Here is a 17,980-nt window from a genome sequence, read left to right on the forward strand (position 1 = left end):
AACTACTAACAAGACACAAACAGTTCTCAAATGCACAAAGCACAGAAACTGAAAAGAACAAAAAAAAACTCCTATAATCTGCTAGTGATCTTAGTTTGCTTCACAAGTATAAAGTTTCAAAGGGAACTATTATTTTAAAATGTACTATTTTTCCGTCTAAGTTAATCCTGAAAACAGCAAGTAAGAGGTTATTTTCTGTAATTTACCATTGCTTTTTATGACAAAAAGTTAAATTATATAACACATGCAAACATACTTTCACAGGTTCTGCTGAGTTGACACCCTCCTTATTCTAAGCCCATTTGGACATGATGCCTTAGCCCTGTTGCTTGGTAACTGAAGATAAGAATTATAAACCCAGTAAATTCTGAACATATGTAAGAGAGTGGAAAATAAATAAAACAAGAGCTATGCATAACAAAACAGTGCCTGTTTCCAGATTATTTTTTTAATTGTTTACTGATTCTCAGACACTACAATCATCATGGTACAACAGCTGAGTTTATAGGTCTTACCCAACCATAACAAAGAAAAAGCTATGGTGTGCACTTCACCTTCTCTCTTATTTTTGGCCTTCCTGTTTCTACAAAGAAAGATTTTTTTTCTGCTGTATTTTATTTTGAAGATAACAGGAATGTCAGGTTATATTTTCTGGTTTTGCTGGAGAACTTGAAGAATTTTAAGGATGTGGTATACAATAAATAATGAATAGTATAGAGAAGGTAGAATTACTATAAATATTTGATCTTTCCCATAATAGGAGTAAGGGGAAATAAAATGAAACTGAAAAGCTGCAAGTTTAACACACATAGCAAGGAAGTACTTTTTCTACACAGCACATGGTTAGCCTGTGGAATGCCATATATCACAGAGGCAAAGAATTTAGCATGATTCAAAGAAGGATTGGCTATACAGATAAGAACAGAGATAGAATAGCAAAGATTAAAAAAAGAAGCAAAATTAATAAATCAAGAGTCTGGAAGAGATAAATCCGCATGCTTCAAGACATAAACCAGCTCCTAACTAGTGGAGTTGGGAAGAAACTTTCTTTGTGGGTAGGTTACTCCATAACTCTCTACCTGGGTACTTTTCTCTGACAGAATCTGGTAGTGACTAAAACAGAATACTAAATTAGATGGACCACTGATCTAATCCAGTCTGGCAAATCCTATGTTCCTAAAATATTGCTTCCCTCCCTCACTGGCTTGGTGCATCTGATATCATAATCCTACCAGGTTCCCTGTCACAATCCTCCTTTTCTGGAAGACTTGACAGACTAGACTTGAATTTCTAATTAAAAAAATGTAAAGCCCTTTTCAGGCCTTATATTAAACATGATTAGGCTTGGAAGTGTCAGATTTTATCATTAAATGTTGGTAAACACCAGTTTCATCATATGCACTCAATCTGATGAAAAAATATTTCCATCAATAATAAAAATTTACAGATAGGCAAAGTAAAAAAAAAAGATTCCTTGAGAACTTATTAGATGTAGTCATTATTGAATAATTAGTCTGACAATCCTACAATTTCCTGCAACTGTGAATATTTTAAACTTATTTGTATCAATTTAAAATGAACATTGATATTATCCATCAAAATCATACAAAAATAAAAACTGATTTCTGCAAAGCCTATACATAATAATGAAGTGAAAAAGGACACAAATCTTCCTATCCCCTTTTTGAAAGTCACTTTTCAGTAGAATTAAAGTTTACAGAATAATACAACTAAGTTTCTTTTCCATCTAGATTCCTGTGGGATTTTTTTAGTAAGAGAATCAATGAGCAGTTTTTTCCTAAATCACAAGGAGGAACTTTCCATTAAGTTTTCCCCTATCCACCTAGACGATGAACTATTAAGTGGTATGTTAGCTTTAAAATATGCTACTTGCCAGCAAAATATGTTCAAATCCTAAACACTTACTAATCCAACCTGATAATGTTGTAGGTGAGGATTCTATGGCACAATTTTCAGCATCCATGGTGCTTAACAATGTTCTTCAGAAGCCTTCAGTACCTTTATCATCTAAGTATCAGAGGGGTAGCCGTGTTAGTCTGGATCTGTAAAAGCAGCAAAGAATCCTGTGGCACCTTATAGACTAACAGATGTTTTGGAGCATGAGCTTTCGTGGGTGAATACCCACTTCGTCAGATGCATGCATCTGACGAAGTGGGTATTCACCCACGAAAGCTCATGCTCCAAAACATCTGTTAGTCTATAAGGTGCCACAGGATTCTTTGCTGCTTTATCATTGAAAACATTCTTCACGTTCACCATTGGTAAACTCAATAAAGGAACAGACCTCTCAAAAGATATGGTGGGTCATAAATGACAAACACAATGTTCTATATATTTCAAGAAGTATATTCCATAACAGAATATGGTGGCAACTGTCTTAAAGAAAATGTGTTGAATTTAAAAACAAGTCAAAGATTTTTAAATATTTATCTTTTCCAGTTTCAGAGCACTATTATACATTAGTCCTCACAACATATTTGCATAGTAGATCTTATCCTCATTTTAGAAACAGATAACTTATGGAAAACCAATTTTTTCTTTACACTGTATATATTTAAAGATCATATGTGATAAAAATGCAATGTACAAAGACTAGAGTATACATGAAAAAGGAAAAATATGATGAGAGGAAAAGCAACTTTCAACGGGAATTATAAACCTCAATCCAGTTAAAAACAAAAGCAATTTACAAAGTTTTCTATTTACTATTTCTATTGACTAATGAAGAAATTCTGCACCACAAAACGAATCAAGCAATTCTTCTGAACTATGTGTGTGTGTTGTTTGTCTGTTCAACGATGATGTTTTCATGCTCCTTTTTCTCTCTTCTGAACTACTCAAGGTCCTAAAACTGTGATAGTAGTAAACAGTACTTGAAAATTTACCTGACATCTATTTGCCAGAGGTAGATATGAAAGAAAGAAAGATATCCACCACTCTCAAGTCCTGGAGTAGTAACTTAGAGACAAGCCCAACCCCTTCTCAACGTGAGCAGATGGATCTGAGGATCTCTGCCATGGTGCTGTACCTGGGTCCTGCTTGGGAATTATTTTTCACATCTGTCTCTGATTAGTAGGCGCTGGATGAACGTGTAGCTCCAGTAGCCTCTAGCTGACGGAAAGAAGGAGGACTGTTTTGTTTCTTCTCTCCCTTCCGCCCCACAGCTTCCTGGCAGTTTCCAATACTTTTCACCTCTCCATCCTCTTTTTTGTTTCCTTCCTACCTTCTCCCTTTTCCCATAGTTGTAGTTCATGCCTCTGCTGCTGATAGCTTTCCAGAAGCAGTAACAGTGTGACATCGACAGCATACTTAATGTCACTGCTGTCCACCCTGTTATGAACAACAGAGGTGAAACTGACCAGATTCCTGTTAGTTTCATGCTGCTACTACTAGGCAAAGCTATGAGTGTTGGTACTGAAGAGGTCTATCCGCACTCAGAAGAAAATATATTGCACTAATTTTTTTTAAATTAAAAGTTAAATTCTGCAGAATCTGATGGTTTAGGACTCCATGTTTGCTAGGAAAGATTTCCACTTGCCACTGAAGAGTGTATTTTTCAAAGTTCTAGTAAAAGATGTAACTACCGGTATATCAATTTCCAACTGTATTTTCATGGACTTCTTGATATCACATCCATTTTTAGCTCACTCACATAATGCAACATGAGGCTTGAAGAGACACATATCCTTTTGCTACAGTACATCCAACTTGCCTTGGGGTATGGCTACACTTGCACTTCAAAGCGCTGCCGCGGCAGCGTTTTGAAGTTTCAAGTGTGGTCGCAGCGCCAGCACTGGGAGAGAGCTATCCCAGTGCTGCACGTACTCCTCATCCTCTACGGGTGTACCTTGCAGCGCTGGGAGCCGCGCTCCCAGTGCTGCGGCACTGTTTAGACTGAGGCTTTACAGCGCTGTATCTTGCAGCGCTCAGGGGGGTGTTTTTTTCACACCCCTGAGCGCGAAAGTTGCAGGGCTGTAAAGCGCCAGTGTAGCCATGGCCTTGGAATGAGACCATTTTCCCTATTCTCCAAGGGCTATGCTTCAAACACAAGAACAACCTACGCTCTATTGCTACAGACTGACTGGATAACCGTACTCAGAGAGTAGTTGTTAATGGCTCCCAATCCTGCCGGAAAGGTATAACAAGTGGGGTTCCGCAGGGGTCTGTTTTGGGACCGGCTCTGTTCAATAACTTCATCAACGATTTAGATGTTGGCATAGAAAGTATGCTTATTAAGTTTGCGGACGATACCAAACTGGGAGGGATTGCAACTGCTTTGGAGGACAGGGTCAAAATTCAAAATGATCTGGACAAATTGGAGAAATGGTCTGAGGTTAACAGGATGAAGTTCAATAAAGATAAATGCAAAGTGCTCCACCTAGGAAGGAACAATCCGTTTCACACATACAGAATGGGAAGAGACTATCTAGGAAGGAGTATGGCAGAAAGAGATCTAGGGGTCATAGTAGACCACAAGCTTAATATGAGTCAACAGTGTGATACTGTTGCAAAAAAAGCAAACTTGATTCTGGGATGCATTAACAGGTGTGTTGTAAACAAGACACGAGAAGTCATTCTTCCGCTTTACTCTGCGCTGGTTAGGCCTCAACTGGAGTATTGTGTCCAGTTCTGGGCACCGCATTTCAAGAAAGATGTGGAGAAATTGGAGAGGGTCCAGAGAAGAGCAACAAGAATGATTAAAGGTCTTGAGAACATGACCTATGAAGGAAGGCTGAAGGAATTGGGTTTGTTTAGTTTGGAAAAGAGAAGACTGAGAGGGGACATGATAGCAGTTTTCAGGTATCTAAAAGGGTGTCATCAGGAGGAGGGAGAAAACTTGTTCACCTTAGCCTCCAATGATAGAACAAGAAGCAATGGGCTTAAACTGCAGCAAGGGAGATTTAGGTTGGACATTAGGAAAAAGTTCCTAACTGTCAGGGTAGTTACACACTGGAATAGATTGCCTAGAGAGATTGTGGAATCTCCATCTCTGGAGATATTTAAGAGTAGGTTAGATAAATGTCTATTAGGGATGGTCTAGACAGTATTTGGTCCTGCCATGAGGGCAGGGGACTGGACTTGATGACCTCTCGAGGTCCCTTCCAGTCCTAGAGTGTATGAGTCTATGAGACCTTTACAGATGTGAGTTGTCCACCTGACATCAGTGGGACGACTCCACATGCGTAGAGCACATGAAAGTGTATGAGGGGCCTTACATTCTAATAATTCCAAAACCATGTTATCCTATCCAAGCTACAACAGCTGCAGATTCTGTGCTTCCAGGCAACAGTATCCTAGCGTAGATGGATTTTATACAACATCAAACTAAGACCTCAAGGAAACTCAGAATGATAAAAATTGTGGGTTTTTTTTTAAACTGGCTTAATATTAGGCCATTCATTTTCATTTTAAATTCCGTTGTTAAAAAAATGTAAGCATGTAGTGCCATCTACTTGTGAAACTTCTAGCAGACTTGTTTATATTTAAGATAAATCTGAAGTTGTGTGCCTTCAAGTTTTGTTTTGTTCTTTGTTCAAAGTTGAATAAAATACTTAGCACTCTGATTTTTCCTCCAACAATCTCAAATACAATAACTGACATTTTTTAGGCTATGCTTTTTCTTCGGTTGTAAATCTCGGTTAAATTAAAAAATCAAGCCAAGTATGAAAAGAACACACACTAATAGTATTAAACATGTTTTATTTAGCATGCACACTACAACTAAAAAAAGAATCATGTTAAATGACTTAATACAAGGTACTAGCAGTAATCTTTAAACTAACACCCAAAGCAAATATCAAATTCTTGTTCTAGCAAAAGAGACAAAACAATGGAATTTTGTTGCCAGTATTAAACTCTAGCACTGAAAAAGCAGGGAGTCTTCTGCACATCTTCCACCACAGTAACAAGTTCTCAACTAGAACTACCGGAATAGGGAAGAGATTAATAAGCACCCAAGTATGTTCACCCTCTTTCAGGAAGCCTTCCCAGCATATTTGTCTAGTTAGTAGCTGGCCCTTTAAATTTGTAAGGGCAGGACACCCAACAGCAGCCCAACCCCTACGTGCTAGTTCACATCCAGTTGCTCTAGTCTAGACTGTTTCCACACGCCTTCCTAGCTGGTGAGTAACATTAGCCTCTGTTTTCCTTTTGATTTATTCCTGAGATGATGATACATCCCAGGAGAGATGCTCTACTCTTGTAAACTCCACAACCTACATTAGCTCTAGGTTTCTCTTTTCCTTAAAAACCACCACCAGCGCCAGGAAAGTAATCAAGCGCATAAATAGTAGAAATAAAATAGGCGACAAAGCTTAGACTGATCCCAAAACAAAAGGTGCCCCACTGCACCACCTCCCAAGTGGGCGTGTTTTACTGGCCCCAGTCACCGTCCGCTACATGCTCGGTGGGGCAGGGGGCAATGGCTGGGCAGGAGCAGACTCGCCTCCCTTTGGCTACTTCTCCCCGCACACGTTGCACTAAGGCCGATGGCAGGCGCTTAACGCCGTACTTGGCAGGGCAGCCCCCAGTCCCAAGCAGCCCTGCAGACGGGGGCGGGCCCAAGTCCCGCAGGCAGGCGCTGCCTGGAGCGGGGTGCGCCTACCTGGAGGGGACCCGTCCCGTCCCCCGGTACTTACAGGGTGACCGTCCTGTTGGGCAGCGCGTCGGGCGGCAGGACTCGGGCGAGCTCCAGGCTGCTACACACCACCTTCCCCTCGGCCGGGGACCTGCCGGGGCTCCTGGGGCGGCCGTCTTGTTTGCATCCCGGCGGCAGCGAGGCGCCGGCGCCGCCGAGCAAGGCGAGGAAGAGCAGCGCGGGCAGCAGCCGGGACGAGGGGCAGCGGCCCGGGCGCGGCATGGCGGGGAGCGCAGCGCCCGTTCGGGGACTCCGGAGGCGCCGCGGGAGGAGGAGGAGGAGGAGTCTCCGGGCCGGGAGTCGCTGTTCCCCGCCGCCTAGAGCGGCCGTGAGCGCCCCGGGGGCGGGGCCGGCGGCGGCGGCGTTTGTGTTGCTAATGCCGCCGCCATGTGGTGCTGGAAGGCGGCGGGCTGGAGCCGCAGCCGCCGCTTCCCCCCTCGCTTTGCGGGGCACGGAGCGGGCTTGGGGCAGCTCCTAGGGCCAGAGCGGGAGTTACAGCGCCGCCCTCTGCCGACACCGCAGCAGCCCAACGCTCCAGCGGCGCCGTTCCTCGCTCGCGGCCAACGCGCAGGCGCCTGGCAGCTGCTGCGCAGGCGCGTTTGCTGGTTGGGAGCCGCGAGAGCTCCCTGTGTTGAAAGCCGCGGTGGCAGGAAGCCAGTGATCAGAGCCGGAGTTGAGGGGTGGGTCGGTGGCAGCTGAAAGCGCCGATCCGGCGGGTCTGTGGTGCAGAGCTGTGGCTCGGGTGGGGGGCTCAGGCCATCGTGCCACCGCCTTCCCGGTGTATGCTGCCTCCCGGCCTTTGCTAAGCCCCTCAGAGCCCCCTGCGGGGCAGCGCCATTGCCCCAGAGCAGAGGGAGCGGGACCTGCCCGAGCTCAGCTGCACGCGGTGTGGGGCACAGTTAAGGGAGGGAGGGTGTCTCAACGTTGTGACTCCCAATCCCCTGTTCCAACGCAAAGACTTTCCTTCCTCCCCAGTTGCTTCAGTCCTGGCATCTCCTCCTGCACCTGTCAACTCCTTACTTAAGATGAACTGTCTCTGGGGGTACTAAAGTAACATTATTTAAACCTTTCCACTTGCTCAGGGCAGCTCACTTATCTTTTCAGGGGGGATTGCAGAGATTCGTTTTCATTCTCAGCCCTGTCTATGCCTCCTGCAGTGCAGCCAAACCACTGTTTGTAGTGCTTTGCAAAGGTGCTATTCCTGTTGGCATAGGTACTCCACCTCCCTGAGAGGTGGTAGCTATGTCAATGGGAGAAACTTTCCTGTCAGCATAGTGCAATGTACATCCGCAGTTTGGTGGGTATAGCTGCATCACTCAGGGCATGTCTACACTTAAAATGCTACAAAGGTGAAGCTGCACCGATGCAACGCTGCAGTGAAGACACTACTATGCCGACAGGGGGAGTAGTTAGTCCACCTCTGTGAGAGGCCATAGCTTTGTTAGCTGAAGAAGCCCTCCTATCAACATAGCACTGTCTACACCAGGGTTAAGGTCAGTACAACTATATCATTCACGTGTGTGAATTTTTCACACCTCTGAGCAACGTGGTTATAACCATGTGAGTTTATGGTGTAGACCTGGCCTCAGGAGTCTATACCCCAGATCAATGCAGTTATATCAACATGTATTTGTAGTAAAGACCAGAGAAATTCTGTTGGTTTCTCTTTGCTCCAGACCTTTCATCTGCTCAGCTTGATTTGTGTCACTGGTCCATATTGTCCAAATTTTAATTAGGTCTCCTCCTTGAAATCACTAGGGAGTCCTACTGATGATGTGATCAGGACCTGTTCTCTTACCTACTCTTTCAGCTGCTTCCTTTTTTTACCACACTGCCTTTCCACACTTCTATCACTCACTCTCATGCTGGTTCCGATCTTCCATCCTCTCTTGTTGAAGTGGCATCATCCACAGAGACAAAGTGTATTATCTGTGTTAGGTACATATGTGGCCTCTATTACTATAGTAACAGATTACCTCAGAAGCCTCAATGTATTTATGCTCACAATATTCTTGTGTGGTAGAGAAGCACTATTATCCCTATTTTACAAATAGGAGAATTGAGGCAGAGAGAGTCAATATTGCCAACCCCAGGCATTATAAAAATAGGATCCAAAAAAATCAGTGGGCTTTTAAAAAAGTGCATGTTGGTTTCTTGTTATGTCTTCTGGCTTCTGGACCTTTTAGGTGTACTCAGGTTATGCTTTCAAACTTTTCTCTGCAACCATGAGAACTAGAAATGTACTTTCATTCTAAATGAAAATTGAGATTTTCACCTAATCACTTTCCTTCAGCAGCTGGGGCTTTAAGAAAAATATCAACTACCAGGACACTTAAAAAATGATAAGAGTTGCAGCACTTATTTATGAACACACACCCTCAAGGAAGACAGGTGTTTACATAACAAATACAAAGCTATGGTCCCTAAGCAAGAGGTCTTATAGAGCAGCTGCTATTCTTATGTAACAGTGCTGGGTGCAGCTGGAGAGTTCAAAATCTCCTGTTGCACACAGCAATGCAGAGCTGTGAATGCTGAGAAGAACAAGAAGAGCTGCCAGCTGTGGCCAGGACCAAGTTCTAGTTTGTGTTTTATTGGGTGAATGTAAAGTTAAAGTAAAACAAAACAATTCTTTACTAAAAGCTTTCTTTGAATTAATAAGGAAACAGAGTTTGCAGGCTAATTTTAGATATGACTCAGGGTTTGAGTGTAACAAACAGTAGGAGGTGTGGATTAGGGCAAGGTGGGACAAAGGTTTCGGTCTTCACTGAGAAGTCTGAAGGAATGTCTAGTATAGTGAATGCTTACGGGAAGAGGGTAGGTTTAGAAGAGAAAATAAGGAAAGAGCAAGTAAAAAATCACTTAGAAAAGTTAGATGCCTGCAAGTCACCAGGGCCTGATGAAATGCATCCTAGAATACTCAAGGAGTTAATAGAGGAGGTATCTGAGCCTCTAGCTATTATCTTTGGGAAATCATGGGAGACGAGGGAGATTCCAGAAGACTGGAAGGGGGCAAATATAGTGCCCATCTATAAAAAGGGAAATAAAAACAACCCAGGAAACTACAGACCAGTTAGTTTAACTTCTGTGCCAGGGAAGATAATGGAGCAGGTAATCAAAGAAATCATCTGCAAACACTTGGAAGGTGGTAAGGTGATAGGGAATAGCCAACATGGATTTGTAAAGAACAAATCGTGTCAAACTAATCTGATAGCGTTCTTTGATAGGATAACGAGCCTTGTGGATAAGGGAGAAGCGGTGGATGTGATATACCTAGACTTTAGTAAGGCATTTGATACGGTCTCGCATGATATTCTTATAGATAAGCTAGGAAAGTACAATTTAGATGGGGCTACTATAAGGTGGGTGCATAACTGGCTGGATAACCGTACTCAGAGAGTAGTTGTTAATGGCTCCCAATCCTGCTGGAAAGGTATAACAAGTGGGGTTCCGCAGGGGTCTGTTTTGGGACCGGTTCTGTTCAATATCTTCATCAACGATTTAGATGTTGGCATAGAAAGTACGCTTATTAAGTTTGCGGACGATACCAAACTGGGAGGGATTGCAACTGCTCTGGAGGACAGGGTCAAAATTCAAAATGATCTGGACAAATTGGAGAAATGGTCTGAGGTAAACAGGATGAAGTTCAATAAAGATAAATGCAAAGTGCTCCACTTAGGAAGGAACAATCAGTTTCACACATACAGAATGGGAAGAGACTGTCTAGGAAGGAGTATGGCAGAAAGAGATCTAGGGGTCATAGTGGACCACAAGCTTAATATGAGTGAACAGTGTGATACTGTTGCAAAAAAAGCAAACTTGATTCTGGGATGCATTAACAGGTGTGTTGTAAACAAGACACGAGAAGTCATTCTTCCGCTTTACTCTGCGCTGGTTAGGCCTCAACTGGAGTATTGTGTCCAGTTCTGGGCACCACATTTCAAGAAAGATGTGGAGAAATTGGAGAGGGTCCAGAGAAGAGCAACAAGAATGATTAAAGGTCTTGAGAACATGACCTATGAAGGAAGGCTGAAGGAATTGGGTTTATTTAGTTTGGAAAAGAGAAGACTGAGAGAGGCCCTGATAGCAGTTTTCAGGTATCTAAAAGGGTGTCATCAGGAGGAGGGAGAAAACTTGTTCACCTTAGCCTCCAATGATAGAACAAGAAGCAATGGGCTTAAACTGCAGCAAGGGAGATTTAGGTTGGACATTAGGAAAAAGTTCCTAACTGTCAGGGTAGTTAAACACTGGAATAGATTGCCTAGGGAAGTTGTGGAATCTCCATCGCTGGAGATATTTAAGAGTAGGTTAGATAAATGTCTATTAGGGATGGTCTAGACAGTATTTGGTCCTGCCATGAGGGCAGGGGACTGGACTCGATGACCTCTCGAGGTCCCTTCCAGTCCTAGAGTCTATGAGTCTATGAATAAATAAGGTTATAATTATTCAGTTATAGTGTGTACCCAGTGTAAGCATGCTATTACATTCCCCCTCAGTTAACAATATGGTATCTTACTGTTAAGAGTGGAACCTATCAGATTGTCATGGTATAATTCCCAAATCTGAACCTTAGAGTCCAAAAGATGGGGTACCAGCATGAATTCCTCTAAGCTTAATTACCAGCTTAGATCTGATAGGCTGCCACCACCCAAAAATATAATGTTTTGGGGCACTCTGGTCCCCCAAAAAACCTTTCCTGGGGACCCCCAAACCCAAATTCCTTGAGACTCACAACAAAGGGGAATAAACCATTTCCCTGCCCCCTCCTTTCTTCCTCCCAGATCTTTCCCACCCTGGGTACACTAGGAGATCACCGTGATTCAAACTTCTTGAATCACAACACAGAGAAATCAGGTTTTTTCTCCCCCTTCTCTCTCCCTCCCAGGCTTTCCCTCCCTGGGCTATCCTGGAGAGATAGACAGATTCAAGCTCCGTGAATCTAAAACACAGAGGAAATTCACCTTTCCTCCCCCGCTCCTCCTTCCCTTCTCCCACCAATTACCTGGTGCGTACAGACTCAGTTCCTTGGAGCCTTAACAAGGAAAAAAAAATTAATCAGGTCTTTTAAAAAGAAGCTTTTAATAAAAGAAAGAAAAAAGTAAGAAATCTCTGTAAAATCAAGATGGAATATTACAGGGTCTTTCAGCTTATAAATACTAGAAAGAAGTCTCCCCCTAGCACAAATACCAATCAAAATCCATCCAGCAAAATACACTTTTGCAAATACAGAAAACAATTAAAAGACTATAACCGCCTTTTCTACTTAATACTTACTATTCTGAATATATAAGAGACTGTAGCAGGGAGTTTGGCAAGAAACCTGGTTGCACGTCTGGTCCCCTTCAGGACCCAGAGAGAACAAAGCAAAACCCAAAAAACACAAACAAAGGCTTCCCTCCACCGAGATTTGAAAGTATCTTGTCTCCTGATTGGTCCTCTGATCAGGTGTTCCAGGTTTACTGTTTGTTAACCCCTTACGGGTAAAAGAGACATTAACCCTTAACTATCTGTTTATGACACAGGTATTTTGTGTTACTCTTAACTTCTCTTTCTACTCTTCTTATTTGTTCTATACTCTTTCTTAGAATTCTTTTATTCATTGAGATGGGTTCAACTACTGTCCCTTGCAAATTTACCTTTTTGTTCCCCTCTCAAATATAGATTTAGGAAAGCACTTAAGCACATGTTTAAATCCCATGGAAGTTAATGTTACTTAAGTACTTGCTTAAAGTTAAGCATATGCTTAAGTGCTTTCCTGAACTGTAGTGTGTGTATATATATCTGATAGTAAACTTAATATGGCCCAAACTGAACTCCTTATTTTTCCTTCCACATAATCTCTACTCTCCTCATTCTTCGTCACTGTTAACTAATAACCATTATCCTTGTCACTCAGGCATCTAACCTAATGAGTCATCCATGACTCCTATTCTTTCTAGTAGTTGCAGACCATTGTATCTGGTTTGTCCTTGTTTCACTCTTTTTTTAAATGGCTATTGGCAATTTTTCTTTATTTTTGCACCATTCTTCCAACTCTACTAACTACTAAAATCTTGTCTCCAAGATATCAAGAGGGGAGCAGACCCTATTTGAAATAAATAGTTTCAGTGTTTAAACAAAAAAGAGTTCTGGCAGCACTTCACATCCTTCATATGTTCTCACCATAGAGAGAGAGAAACAAGTGCTCACTTATCTTCACTGGTAATTTCTGTCTGTTTTGCATTCTCACTGATTCTTTATTTTGCTGATTCCTCTCCTTTTCTTTTATCAGCTCAGGATCTCACATCCCTGCACATTTTTCCTGAGCTTCTATCCCCTTCTCTTTAATGATTGTTCTCTGCTCTTTCCTCAAGGGAGTCCCTGTGCTTTCACTACCCTCAGTTTTTCTCCTTTTTACTCTTGATTGCCATAGAATCTTCCATCTACAGCTTTCCATCCCCTCTGTTAATGGAACATCACCCACTATGTTTCTGCTTACTACAGCAGTTGCCGTTAAAAAGTAAGCATGTAGCAATAGTTAAAACTCAGCAATGTCTGCAATACTATAGCTATTTGTTATTAGTATAGGGAAATACTGGCAACCCGTGGCACATCCTAATCTTTTAATGGCAACCACTATGTCTGAATAGGAGTGGAGAGGAAAAAGTCACTTAGATATAGCAACCAAAACCCTGAGCTACTTCTTACATTAGTGTAGGTTGCAGCATTCCACCCCCAACTTTATAGATGGTCCAACCTAAGGAACAGACTCAAACTTTGCAACTGCTTTTTTCCAAATGCAGGCTTCTTTCAGCAGCGGACACCTCAAATCCTGCAATTGTTCCTTAGACTCAAAGAGACAATATTGGGTGAAGTAATATCTTTTATTATTGAACCAATTTTTCTTGATGAAAGAGACAAATTTTTGAGCTACACAGAGCTCTTCTTTGGATTCAACAGAAGTTAGTCCAATAAGTTATTACCTTAACCACTTATCTCTGTAATATCCTAGGACCAACACAGCTGCCAACCTTAGATCCAGAGCCATTCTCCCTAGTCCCACATCTGTCCCACTCAAGAGGCAAAGAGCTCCTGGAATGCCAACTGCATCACTAGATGAAGTATTTCTTTAAGACTGTCAGTTGTAAATCCACATTAAATATATTAGACAAAATGTTTCAGCTAATTTCTGGTTCTTTATCAACCTATATCTGTGTCTTTGTCAAAATACAGGCAGATAAAACGTGTTCTACAGAACAGTTCTGCAGAACTGAGGCTATTGTGCCTAGACTATCCTTGTCCTACAAAATGGCTTCTCAGCAGCTAGTGATTCAGTTTTGTAAAACATTTTGAGTTTTCTTAAGGAAAACATTTTGGAAATCTTTTAAAGTGATGATGTCAGTCACATACTTAGAATTCTCAGGTTTTGGTTTTATCAATAAAAACTCTCTGAAGGAAGAATTGGAAATAGAAATTTTATAAAATGAAAATTGAAAATCTCCCAAAGCACAGTTCTTGTGGAGGAGCTGGGTTCTGAAGATTTCCATGTTTGCCAGATGTTCATCAGCATGAGCACATGGCTACAGCAGAAAAGATTCTTATACATGCAGAGTCCATGCTCCCAGTGGGGATTCTAGGTCAAAATTTTAGGTGGGACACTGCAATTTGCCTTAGTTTTCATGTGCTCATTGTCTGACACTTTTAAAAGTTCCTCTCAGTAAAGAATCCCCTCATCTACTGGCTGCCAAAACTGTGATAGCTTCTCCTAGAATGGGGGACAGGCTGGGATGGACCCATCCCCTGAGGGTGAGATGCGCCAGCAGGGAGGGATAAGGTAAGGAACAGGCGGGGAGTGGCACCTGAGGGGGGTGATATGGGGGCTCTCTCAAGCACTGAAGCTTCTGGGAGAGGGTGGGAGTAGGGGCTCATGGGCTAGGGGCATCAGGCTACTGGTTGTAGTGGGGCACCTGAGAGAGGAAGGGGAGGATCATGCCAGTGGGGCAGGTAGCATGGCACTATGTCTCCCCTCCCCCCACACACACTTTAGATGATGTTCTGCAGCCCATTAAAAAGTCAGTTCACAAAACTGAAATTTCCTCAACTAAAAGATCACAAAACTCTAATTTACCAAATGCATGTCTACACGCTCAGATAGACTCCATCCCAGATGCCTGCCCAAATAGATGGGCTTTGGAATATGACCTAAATGTCATCAAATTCAGGTTATTTCAGACTAATGGCTCCCAGTCTGTCAAAGATGTCCTCCTCCTGCTTTTGAACCTCGTCCTGGAATTTGCTCAGAACAGTCCAGGGCACTGCAGTTGCTGCCCAAATTGACCATTAATCTTAAAGAATTATTCCATTATCTTAACAATTGTGAATGGGGTATAGAACTGGGCTGAAGATAAACTTACTTTACTTTAATTGTATTTTTCGGAGTGGTGGTTGAGTACCTCAGATGCTCCAATACTAGAATTCAGTGGATGCTGGGACAAAGGATCTGCAACAGAAGGCGGTCAGGTTGACCTTAAAGATCCCAATGAATGCCAGGATTGTGCATCCAAAAGATTGCAGAGCTGCATATCTCTCATATCCTTCATTTAGAGGGACATCACTCATTTTACTCCCGAAGTTATCTATGTTTGACAATTTTGAAATCCTCCCACTTTTATTATTTAAAATTATTGACCTCAAAAATAAAGACTCATGAAACTGAGGTTTTAGAAAGTCTTATTTACACTAAAGGAATAATTTTGCATAAATAGTTTTTTCTCATTTTAGGTCTTTGTTCCTCATTGCTCTCCATATTTGAGAGTTGACAAGCTGAGAAACATTCAAGGCTATGGAGCAGAGGGCTGGAGAGCTGAGCCTGAACAAAATGGTTAAATTACATATATAAAAGTTGACTGCACTGAGAGAATCCAGTTATTTATCCTAAAAGTCATAATTAGCCTACAACAAACTGTAAACATGATAAAAATAAAAGAACCTTACCCTATCTCTGCCTTAGTTTTAAAATAAATTTATTTAGAAAGATACTCAAAAATACTATTGTCATAAACAGATAGTTAAGGATTAATGTCTCTTTTACCTGTGAAGGGTTAAGAAGCTCAGTAAACCTGGCTGGCACCTGACCAGAGGACCAATAGGGGGACAAGATACTTTCAAATCTTGTAAAAGCAGCAAAGAGTCCTGTGGCACCTTATAGACTAACAGGCGTTTTGGAGCATGAGATTTCGTGGGTGAATACCCACTTTGTCGGATGCATGTAGTGGAAATTTCCAGAGGCAGGTATATATATGCAAGCAAGAAGCAGGCTAGAGATAACGAGGTTAGTTCAATCAGGGAGGATGTTCTAGCAGTTGAGGTGTGAAAACCAAGGGAGGAGAAACTGGTTTTGTAGTTGGCAAGCCATTCACAGTCTTTGTTTAATCCTGAGCTGATGGTGTCAAATTTGCAGATGAACTGAAGCTCAGCAGTTTCTCTTTGAAGTCTGGTCCTGAAGTTTTTTTGCTGCAGGATGGCCACCTTAAGGTCTGCTATCGTGTGGCCAGGGAGGTTGAAGCGTTCTCCTACAGGTTTTTGTATATTGCCATTCCTGATATCTGATTTGTGTCCATTTATCCTTTTCTGTAGAGACTGTCCAGTTTGGCCGATGTACATAGCAGAGGAGCATTGCTGGCATATGATGGCGTATATTACATTGGTGGACGTGCAGGTGTATGAACCGGTGATGGTGTGGCTGATCTGGTTAGGTCCTGTGATGGTGCTGCTGGTGTAGATATGTGGGCAGAGTTGGCATCGAGGTTTGTTGCATGGATTGGTTCCTGAGCTAGAGTTACTATGGTGCGGTGTACAGTTACTGGTGAGAATATGTTTCAGGTTGGCAGGTTGCCTGTTGGTGAGGACTGGCCTGCCACCCAAGGCCTGTGAAAGTGTGGGATCATTGTCCAAGATGGGTTGTAGATTCCTGATGATGTGTTGGAGGGGTTTTAGCTGGGGACTGTATGTGATGGCCAGTGGAGTCCTGTTGGTTTCTTTCTTTGGTTTGTCTTGCAGTAGGAGGCTTCTGGGTGCACGTCTGGCTCTGTTGATCTGTTTCCTTATTTCCTCATGCGGGTATTGTAGTTTTGAGAATGCTTGGTGGAGATTTTGTAGGTGTTGGTCTCCGAACAGATCTGACTACCAAAAGGAGGCCGCCAGACCACTCTCCAATACCAAATTCTACAGGCCACTTCCCTCAGATCCCACTGAGAAATACATTAAGCAACTGCACCATCTACTCAGGACACTCCCTACACTAACACCAGAACAAATCAACATACCCTTAGAGCCCCGACCAGGGTTATTCTATCTACTACCCAAGATCCACAAACCCAGAAATCTGGACGCCCTATCATCTTGGGCATTTTCACTGTCACTGAAGGACTGTCTGGATATGTGGACTCTCTACTCAGACCCTATGCCACCAGCACTCCCAGCCAGCTCCATGACACCAGTGATTTCCTGAGGAAACTACAGTGCATTGGTGACCTTCCAGAAAATACCATCCTAGCCACCATGGATGTAGAGGCTCTCTACAACCCAAGAAAGAAAACAACAGGACTCCACTGGCCATCACATACAGTCCCCAGCTAAAACCCCTCCAACTTCAAAGAGAAACTGCTGAGCTTCAGTTAATCTGCAAATTTGACACCATCAGTTCAGGATTAAACAGACTATGAATGGCTTACCAACTACAAAACCAGTTTCTCCTCCCTTGGTTTTCACACCTTAACTGCTAGAACAGGGCCTCATCCTCCCTGATTGAACTAACCTCCTTATCTCTAGCTTGCTTGCATATATATACCTGCCTCTGGAAATTTCCACTACATGCATCCAACGAAGTGGGTATTCACCCACAAAAGCTCATGCTCCAAAATGTCTGTTAGTCTATAAGGTGCCACAGGACTCTTTGCTGCTTTTACAGATCCAGATTAACATGGCTACCCCTCTTAATCTTTCAAATCTTGGTGGAGGGAAGTCTTTTGTTTGTACTTTTGTTTTGGGTGTTGTTCGCTCTCGGAACTGAGAGGGACGGGACATCAATCCAGGCTCTCCAAATCTTTCTGAATCAGTCTCTCATGTTTCAAACTTGTAAGTAATTAGCCAGGCAAGGCGTGTTAGTCATTATGTTTGTTTTCTCAACTTGTAAATGTTTCTTTTTGCTGGAAGGATTTTACCTCTGTTTGCTGTAACTTTGAACCTAAGGCTGAGGGTGGGGGGCCCACTGGTCTATGGGAATCTGATTACCCTGTAAAGCATTTTCCATTCTGATTTTACAGAGATAATTTTTACCTTTTCTTT

At 42.5% G+C, this 17,980-nt stretch overlaps 1 protein-coding gene across 5 annotated transcripts in view; it reads right to left on the reverse strand.

The window, feature by feature from the left end:
• ADGRA3 (adhesion G protein-coupled receptor A3) overlaps window positions 1-6,895 on the reverse strand; it is a 121,914-nt gene extending 115,019 nt beyond the window's left edge. For all 5 annotated transcript variants that reach the window (XM_030563227.1, XM_030563224.1, XM_030563226.1 and 2 more), the window contains exon 1: window positions 6,660-6,895. In XM_030563227.1, coding sequence (XP_030419087.1) covers window positions 6,660-6,880 — 221 coding nt within the window. In that variant the 5' untranslated portion in view covers window positions 6,881-6,895. The remainder of the gene's footprint in view (window positions 1-6,659) is intronic.
• Between the last annotated feature and the right edge of the window lie 11,085 nt (window positions 6,896-17,980).

Source organism: Gopherus evgoodei, chromosome 5 (assembly GCF_007399415.2).
Source record: "Gopherus evgoodei ecotype Sinaloan lineage chromosome 5, rGopEvg1_v1.p, whole genome shotgun sequence".
Taxonomy (NCBI): domain Eukaryota; kingdom Metazoa; phylum Chordata; order Testudines; family Testudinidae; genus Gopherus; species Gopherus evgoodei.